The sequence below is a fragment of the Cryptomeria japonica genome, chromosome 5, assembly GCF_030272615.1.
Source record: "Cryptomeria japonica chromosome 5, Sugi_1.0, whole genome shotgun sequence".
NCBI lineage: Eukaryota > Viridiplantae > Streptophyta > Pinopsida > Cupressales > Cupressaceae > Cryptomeria > Cryptomeria japonica.
This window is the reverse complement of record NC_081409.1, coordinates 731,431,639-731,441,697: the sequence shown is the minus strand read 5'-3', so window position 1 is coordinate 731,441,697 and position 10,059 is coordinate 731,431,639. Positions and strand designations below refer to the sequence as shown.

Here is a 10,059-nt window from a genome sequence, read left to right as displayed (position 1 = left end):
TTTCATTTAACTATATTAAATATTTAATATTATTTCCTTTTAAATATATTAAATATAACATTTCATTAAAATATATTAAATATTACATGTCAAAAATATATTTAAATATCTTTCTATTTTAAATAGATATTAATTATTTAAATAATGTTTCCTTTATTAAAATAATTAAATATATTTCCTTTATTCTTTCATAGATTACTTAGATTATTATTTTAATTATTTATTTACAATAACCTTATTTAATTAATTTGCACAAGTGATTTTATATCTCGTGATACCGTAGGGGTTATCACACTCCCCTCGCATATCAGACTTTAAAGTCTGATATGTGAGGTTTACCCTCCTGCATATCGGACTTTAAAGTCCGATATGCGAAGAGATCTCCACACACAGCCTGCGGATCAAGTTTTAAAACCCATCGCGCAGGCGAGGAAAAAGGGAAAAGCAAATGGATTTCTCAGCCTGATATGCCTATAATCGACAAAAAACCTAAAGGAAAAAGGTGGAGAAGAAGGAAGGAGAAAACGAAGCAAAGGGGAGAAAACCCCAAATAAATAGAAATAAAACCAGAAGCCTACCTCAATCCGCCACGGTGAGATAAAAATTTGATGGAGACTTGATGAATCTAGAAGGCTAGTGAGCGAAAATGAAGGAGAAAAGAGGAGGCACGTGCAGAGGGGAAATCACAAACAAATATGAAGAAATAAACTCCAAAAATTGATAAATAACCCCTAAATTAGCAATTAATGCGGCCATTAATTACTAGTTACGCTGTGCATGTTGGATTTTAAAGTCCGACATGTAGGAATAAAACCCTTGCAAGTCGGACTTTAAAGTCCGACATGCAACTTTTTGACCAAACAACCTGCAGATTTGACTTTAAAGTCCGAACTGCAGGGGAAGGATTACTTGCAGGTCGGACTTTAAAGTCCGATGTGCAAGGGAAAAACAAACCTTTGCACATCGGACTTTAAAGTCCGATGTGCAATTGCTTTTGGAAAGAAGGAACCCTGCAGGTCTAAAGTCCGACTTGCAGGAAAAACTGCAAATCTTAAAAACTTAGAAAACAATAAAAACGAAAAGCAAAAAGCTAAGTGAGGTAACCGACGAAGTCGATCAAGCTCTCCCGAAGGTCGTAAGGTACGAAACATAGCAGTTTCGTAGGGTTGCCTCACGATTTTGGTCGTGCTGAAATCGAGGACAACAGGCCTCTCTTATCCTGCAGGGTAAAAGGAAGGTGCAAAGAATCACGCAGGACAAGAGAACAACGTGACAACAAGAAGAAATGCTTGTCACGTGCCACATTTGAGACAGGAGGATGATCACGTGGGATAAGGAGGATAGAAGAAGATAAGCCAGGAGGCTTATCCCGCATGGTGACGAAGACCTAGGTTGTCGGTGCACAAATGAACAAGAACACGGATAAAAGTGCAATGTAGGATAAGAAAACGTGACAAAGAAGGGTTTTCCTTATCTCGCATGTTCCCACAGGGATAAGGAAAAGGTCGCGGGATAAGAGAGCGAAGAGACAAAGAAAGACCTCCTTATCCTGTGTGTCCCCATAGGGTAAGGAAAGGTAAAGACGATAGAGGCCAGGGCTTATCCCGTGAAGGTAATGAAGATGTCTCCAAAGGCTACGGGATAAGAAAACAAGGTTGCAATAAGTTAAGATGCTTATCTTGCACCATTCTTCAGAAGACAGTTTGGCTGTGCGAGATAAGGATAGTCGATGATCACCGAAGGGAGGCTTAACCCGTGGTATCTTCAGGATACCGATAAAGCATCGCAGGATAAGAAACGATCCAAAATACGAAGGAAATCTTATCCCGTGATATTTCCAGAAAGCCAAAATAGTAGTGTGGGATAAGAAACAGCGAAAGAAATAACAAGTAGAATGCTTATCCCGCGAGGTTTTGCCCATTCAAAAGTGGTTGCGGGATAAGAAGTGCAAGCCAATAACAAAGCATTCCTTATCTCGTGCATTCCTGCGGGGATAAGAGATGGGTCGTGGGATAAGAGAGAATAAGTCTAAAAGGCTTATCCCATGTGAAATAAACACACAAAGAAAGGAGCTTTCAAGCAGAAGAAGGATAGAAGGCTATGAACAACATGGGATAAGGAGGTTTCTAAAGGGCACACTTAAAGCCTTATCCCGCGAGGAAAAACAAAGGCGACTATTGTGCTGCAGGATAAGAAAATAAGAAGCCAATAGAAGACAGAGGACAAAAGGCTTATATTGCGAGGATAATAAGTGTGTCCCCATGGGCCGTAGGATAAGGAAACAAAGCGGAATACAAGAAAGGCTTATCCTGCGACACTGAAGGCCAATTGATGGAATCACAGGGGCGCATAACACACGTGTTATGCAATTTGCAGATGCACCACCCAAGGGTCAAAGTGTCCACGTGGAGGGTTGACGGAGGTTGACCAGAGGAAAAAGGGGAGTATTTTGAAAATGTGGTGCGTGCGGATTGGCCAAATTCCATTTGTAAAAGGGAGAGACGATCCCAATGAAATTGATTGTGTCGACACGTTGCAAGTTGATCTTTTTGACCAAATTTGATCAAACAACAATAATGGCGCCAAGGGGGAGGTGCATTTAATGAAGATCGAACAGAAGATGGTTGAGGGGCTCCATAAAATCAGAGGATCATCTGTCAACGAAATTTCACTGCCTTGAGCACTCTAGAGGGCCACCAACCGAGAAGATGAGAGGACACAGAGCAGGTAGATTACTAAGTGTGGTAATCCAGGTTCAGAGATCGGTCAAGGTGCAGCAGGGGACGAACTTAAGGCAAATTTCTTTGTGGCTCAAGACACTTACCCCCGCTGATTTGTCCTCAGGCTCATGGTCCAAAGCTCCCAAGATGATGCCCCTTCTGCCACCTGCATTCAATGCAGCAAGGAAGATTGCACGTAGAGTAACAAGGACAAAAAGCCTTAGGGCGAATTGTAGTGCAATGTAATTTTGACATGTGTCTTCTTGACTTGAGGCTTGTTTTGCTCCCTTGTGTTATAAAAGGGATTTCATGGCCAAGAAGAACGATTCCGAACTTTGATATGTATACACTAGGAATGCTTTTGAGCAATATAATGACCGTCAGTCTTTAGTAGGTTTAGTGAGCATAACTATCTATCATGAATGTATCAATTTTATTTTGAAAATCAATATAGAGAACATTCATTTTCTTGCTCATATCTCTTGTATTGTGTTGTATGAGTTGTAATGTTAATGACATGTTCAACTTGTCTTCTCTAATGGAGAATGTGTGTTCCTTGATAGATTTCATTTCAAGTTAAATGAATTAAATTCTATCTTGAATACTGCAGCATTTGTGTGAGAGAGATTTTTAGGAAGTTGTGGATGCATTCCAATCTGAGCATTCTAAGCAAGTCTTGAATGTTTAGTATTGGATCTTAATGCTGATGCTAAGATATTGTTTGTCATTAGGCCTGTTGTTTGACTCTGTATTCCCTTTGAACAAGCACTGGTTGTATCATTTTAAGTTTCTAGATCATTCTCATTCTTATTTCACCTTTTATATATTAGTATTTCAGTTTGTTTGCATTAGGAGTAGAAATAGATTAAAGCCCTTTCAATGCAAGCAAAGTGATTCAAGCTAAGGTTCAAGCCAAAATTTGTATGTCCAAGCCAAAATTTGTAGTTCATCATACTTTCCTTGGTATATTTTCGTTGAAAGCATTTGCTATACAGTGCAATGTTTGTTTGTATGAAGCCAAAGTATTGATAGCATTGCAATAGGGATACCCACCTAGGTCCCGTAGAGCCTGAAGTGTAGAAGATTGCAACTTTCAAGCTGAATCTTGTTTGTTGGCCAAATCTAATCCCAGTTCTATTCATGAGTTAGTGGCTATTTCTCTAGGATTTAGGATCTATTGATTTGGGAACCAACATGACCTCAAGGACCTAAGGAATCAATAATGAGTCCATTCTGTAGGCTTTCCAGACCTTCTATTTGGGCCAACAAACCTCAAGATGGATGCTTAAAAATCAAATTTTTTAAAAAAAATTAAATTTTAAGCTAAAAAGTAGTTTCTCTCCACATCATTTTTCTTAGCAAATTTTAATTCTCTAATGGCTACCGTTGGACCCTTGGCTGGCCACTTGGGATACCTGAAGATCTACAGATAAATCCAAGACATGTTTTCTTGGGAGGGCCTTAAGAATGACATTCTGCAGTGCGCGCGGGAATGCTCCACCTGCCTGCAAAACATATCCGAGCACACCTTACTTGTTGGACTGCTTCAGCGGTTGCCAATCCTTGACCAGAAGTGGGATAGCATCTTGATGGATGTCATTACCAGGCTTCCCAAAGTGCAAAGAAAGGATTGCATCTTCGTTGTGGCAGATCGTTTGACCAAGTATGCCCATTTCTTTGCCATCACCGGATACCAGGCAGCTCAAGTGGCCGAGTGGTTCTTCCGTGAGGTATTCTGGCTGCATGGTCTTCGGCAGAACATAGTGAGTGACAGGGATTCCAGAACATCACAGTGGTATGAAGAACATACGATAGACATGAGCATTGCTTTTCTGGAAGAGCGACATCTACATGAGAAGAACCTGTTGCAGATGAATTTTGAGATTCTAGACCATCATTGGAAAATGACTTATTGGCATGATGGCATGATAGCTTGGGAATCGAGCATTGATGTGTTTGATGATTGGTTTTAGTGGGATCCTAACGACTCCAGGCATGGCAATGTTTATATCAAAGTGGAGCAGTGGAAGTTGGAGTGAGGTTTACTCTTCTCGCTTACTTCCATGTGTGGGCACGTGATGTTGCAGCATGGAGATTTTAGATATGGCTATCGGTGTCCGTGCTTGGTTTGGGACCTTGGATCTCTGTAGTTGGCAAACTGTTTGATGATGGATTGCTTGAGGGCAAGCAATCTTTGGGTGGCGAGGATTTGTAATGTCCCCAATATAATTAAATAATATTAATTATTGTATGGCCCTAAATTTAACAATAAAATCTTTCGGGCCCCCCTTTTTATTTTATTAGTTAAGTTATGTTTGCTGTGTCGGCCCGTTTGTAACCTTTCGGGAAGTTTCTCGGAGCCCCTATATATGGCCGAGTTAGTCTTTGTTGTAGGTATGCAAATTTGGTATTTCTCTTTGTTTGTGCGAATTCTAGTTGGAGTTCGGTTGTCAGCCATTTCGGAGGTGGAAGATCCTCCCTACTTGGTATCTGCAGTTTCGGTGAGATTCATCCCTCACCCTATTTTGCTCTGTGTACTTGTTTCAGATCTGGCAAATCTGGAACCTCATCACTATTGAATTAAAAATTACTTCTAGTTGCATATCTTATAATCTGGTATACATGCATGTCAACTAAGTCCAAGGATTCCTAACATTCAGAGTTCATTACTTGATATGCTTGCAGAAGACCAACCCCCTTCACCGCACACTAGTTGAAGTCCACCGTACACCCTCCTCACCGTATGGTCACACTCTCTTCTCATCACTGTGCGATCTGCTTCCTTGACACCACTGTACATCCTGCTTCTTGACACAACCGTACAACCCTACTTCTTGACACCACCGTATGGCCCTACTTAACACCCGTACGGCCTTGCCTCACACCACTGTATGACCCTGGTCTAGACACCACCGTACGACCTTGCCACCCTCGCTAGTACGGTCAGGGAACATCACATTTTCATGCAGCCAAGGGTTTTTTTACTGCAAGATGAGAGTGACAAAATGTTACTAAGACAAAGATGATCTACACATAACATTACCTCTTCATTTCTAACAATGAGATTGTAAAAAAATGAAACTATAGCATTGCCATATTCATCAAGAAGAGCAATGATATGATAAGAGAGCTGAAATTAGCATTAAATTCAAGCCATTTAGCCAAGAATATGGACTATTTTTTTCCAGAGAACTATTTACAAGGCTATCACTATAGGAAAAGATAGACCAACAAAGTTTTTTGGACCAAATGACCAACCAATCTTCACAAAAACAATTTATTTGTGCAGAAAATCAAGATAAGAAGTAAACACAAAATTAAACCATAATAAAGTAGACATAAAATATAAAGTAGCCACAATAAGCTAAAACATAACCTCAAAATATAGACCATTTACCTGTCATAACAGTAAAATACTCTCTTTGGATGGAAGCCTCACAAAATAAAATAGATTCAACATTTTTTATCTTGTTACTTCAAATTGAAAGATCCTTGTGTTGTGCACATGAGAAATTTTATTTAATATTTGATGTTAATAAGAAGTATACACAAAATTAAACCATGTGTGACAGCATATTGACAAAAATCCTAGTATCTGAATATAAATTAAAACAAGATAAAGTAGACAAAAAATATGAAGAATGAACAGTGAGTGAAGATACAACCTCAGAATATAGACCATTCACTTGTCATAACATTAAAATACTATCTGTTTGGATGGAAGCCCAACCAAAATAAGATAGATTTAACATTTCTTATCTTATTGATTTAAATTGAAAGATCCTTGTGATGTGCACATTGAAAATTTTATTTGACAATTTATTTCATCTATCTGTATGTGCTGGTTGAATTTTATGTAAATACTATTTATATGGTGTGAAGTAAAATACTATTAATATGGTGTTTAGTTATAGAATGTATTTGCAATAGTGTCACAACAAAAATTGCCTACCTTTTGTCATGTCTGTTATAATATGTGTCAGTATGTAATGTAAAGCTATTTTGTCATGTATGTTGATCATTCTTTGTTAGTCTTTTATATACTGCTAACCGGACTCATGTAGAGCTAATATCATGCTCTCTATATAGTCTCACCTAATTTTTTTCATCAGATTCTGCGGGATACTCTGTATAAGTTCCTTACTCTATATTTAATATAAAATAAAATATTGCCTACCTTTGACTCAAATGCACTACTTCCTCACTCTCTGCAAATTTGCAACTAGTTGTGCCGTCACAAAATATTTGGCTATTTCATAGGTTTCATGGGTTTCACAAGTTGGCAGGAGATTGATTGAGGTTTCAGATATAGTTTAAATCTGATTTAAATGCGAAAAAATTTGTTGAAAATTGCAGTCAATGATTTTTTAAAAGGGGGAATTTTTTGGGGGAAAAAGTCGTCCATGGAAAAGATTCACAAAAAAAAAGGGGTATAATCAGGATTTTTACAGATTTTTGCTTCTCTGCATTTAAGTGTATATATTGTGCATGTCTCGCATGTGATTCTGTCTTGACATGCACCATGCTTTGGATTCTTATGCTGCTTTTGCCATTTGCATGGCATTTCAGACCTGAGTTGTTTTTGTATTTTTGAAGAGCGTGCCCAAGTTTCTCTGTGCTAGCAAGTGAAATCAATTTTTTGCTGGTTTGTATAATCTTTTTTGTTTTAGGAGCTTTATCACATCCTTTCTAATCCAGGAGGAGAGAGTTGTCCTCGAATGCAATTATATTTGAGCAGTAACTTTATCTTTTATTATTGTCATCTTGTGAGAAGTTGAAAACAGTATTGAACACTGAAGTCAGGAATGATGGTCCAACCTTGTTCTGTAAGCTTATGGTTGCTTCTTCTTAAATTACATGGTGGATTCTTGTTTCTTGAATGGATGAAATTTTTGCTGTCTTTTCACCTTGGATTTTTAATTTCACGTGTCTGTCTTTATCATGTTCTTTTGCATTAATTTCCCCAAGAAGTTCTTACTGTTTAATTTTCATTCATGGTTGTATGGTTATCAAAATGCCCTGATAAATATATTAAGTTCTGATGAGTTTTAACAAATTATGAAGAGAATATTAATATTTTGTTAGGAACTCAGGAGCAAGCGTCACAACCACAATTGAGATGCTATCCAATCTAAAGCTTTGTTCAATTGTTGATTTGATTGACCTTTCCATAGACATATTCAGCATCTAATTCATATGTTTATGATTGTCTGTCTAATTCTTTGTTTTTCCATTTCTTTATGTGCACAAGAGAGTTATAAAAACGAGATACTATTTTCTGAATAATTCTTTGCTTTGGCAATGATTTTAGCCTAAGTCAACTGAACTAAAGGAAACAGCAATTGAAGGTATCAAGGCTTGCTTGGAGGATGCCGCAAAATGTTTGGAGGTGAATAAGGTGAGCCTTAACCAGTTTATGCAGATGTCAACCTTAGTAGATCTTTTTGTGGAGTCAAGAATAGAGTTTTTATCATAATTTGTCAAATCTAATGATTTCATTTATTTCTTTATTGTTTATTATCTGTGAATGTGACATATTGCAGCCTGTTCATACTGTGGTCGATGACTGGGAATTCATTCCTCGAGTAGTTAAAGAACTTGCAGCACTTGAGGATCCCAGAAAGGCTTCACAAACAATATCAAGAGAAGAGCTGTGCAAGATGGCCAATAATTATAAAGCCATCTATGATACTGAATTGGAAAACATGAGAAGAGTGATCCAACAAAATAAAGGACCTTCAGGAGAACGGGATAAACAAAAGGCCGTAGAGAAAAACAGTAGGCTGACTGATACTTCAAAGAGTGATACAGATTCTGATGACACTATAGTTATGGGTGAGGATGAACTTGATGAAGCTGAAGCAGTTATTTCGAAAAAGTATCAATGACTAAGGTTTTTACTGTAAGCATTTTGTCAATATTTATTCTATGAGTACACCCTGTTTTGAGGGAGTTTTATGTCCTTATATTTCAAGAGTAGATCATTATCATTTTGCTGCAAGAAGATGAAATAGGAAAAAGATCAATGTATGTCAGCCTGAAATTAATTGGTGTGAGGAATATCTACAGGTTCAATCATTTGTATAGGAAATGTATCTGCAGAAGCCCTCGTATCCTTGGAATTCTCTGCAGAAAATATTTATTGTGCTTTATTTATTTAGGTTGACAACGACACATGTACAAAGAACTTATCTTGTAGAATTTGTTACAGGAAATCATCTTGCAAGATTTATGTACTAATTAGTAGTTGCAAGATTTGTGGTGTACTTATTGAAAACATGTAAAGATAAAGTTAAAAATAGTAGGCTATTTAGATACTGCCTGCCTTTCCAAATACGATTTCAATGCATATAATTTTGTTTAGAGGAGAGCATGGTTCGGGTTTTATGCCTGCATTAGAAACAATGGTGATCTATCAGCAAGAGCAAGAAAAAGAAATAAATACTTCTCCAATTGGTAATCAATCACTTTTCTCAAGATATAAATATTTCTCCAAGTGGTAATCAATCAATTTTCATAAGATTATATTGGGCTTCTGTGCTTCTAATCTTATGATGCTGTTGTTTGGAGTTGATCTGTTTGGGAAGTTGTATTGAAACTTGAATTCTGTTCAATATGAAGACATATTTAATCAACCGAAGAAGGAGAACATTTTGTTCTCCGTCTTTCAAAAGAGATGCAAGGTTTTGTTTCTAACATTTTTTATTTGTGCTACTTAAAGGAACACAGCTGCATTTGCATTTTGATAGAAAACACCACCTGAACTGCTAACAATATTCTCCATTCTCCTAAGCACACATTGTGCAGACAATATTTTGCATATCTAGTCTGCTCTCTAGCTATTACATCAACTCTATGAATAAGAGGCTATGGCTCCCGCCCACCATCATGGGATTCTATTACCCTCCTACTCTCAACATAGACATCTTTCAAAGCAGCCATCTCTAAGGAGCACCCACCCGTTTCCACCATGAGAAGTTTTTTCTGAAAAATCTACATCTACATGGTTAGAATGATTAAATCCTCTTTCCCAATGAAAGAGAATGGATGCTAACCAAAAAATGACAACTCCTTGGGACTAACTTTCCCTTAGAGGGGGTATATTGAGCAGGTTATTTCTTCTCAAGTTATGCACATGCAGACCACAAAAAAATGAAATCTTGAGCATGACGGCCATAATCATATCTATCCCAAGTAATCTATGCCTTACAAGAGTACGACACAATCATCCTCACCAATTGAATTGCAAAATTGCACAACCCCTAAATATCATGCACCTCTAGATAATTTATTTTAAAATTTGCTATTACAATTCTCTTTAATCAATTATTATGTTATA

General features: G+C 37.4%; 1 protein-coding gene across 1 annotated transcript; it reads left to right on the top strand.

Moving 5' to 3' along the window:
• Positions 1–5,089: 5,089 nt before the first annotated feature.
• LOC131876136 (DNA-repair protein XRCC1-like) lies at positions 5,090–9,355 on the top strand. Its single transcript, XM_059220929.1, has 3 exons — positions 5,090–5,221; positions 8,032–8,118; positions 8,264–9,355. The coding sequence occupies exons 1-3, from the start codon at positions 5,090–5,092 to the stop codon at positions 8,606–8,608; spliced, it is 564 nt and encodes a 187-aa protein (XP_059076912.1). The 3' UTR covers positions 8,609–9,355.
• Positions 9,356–10,059: the final 704 nt, after the last annotated feature.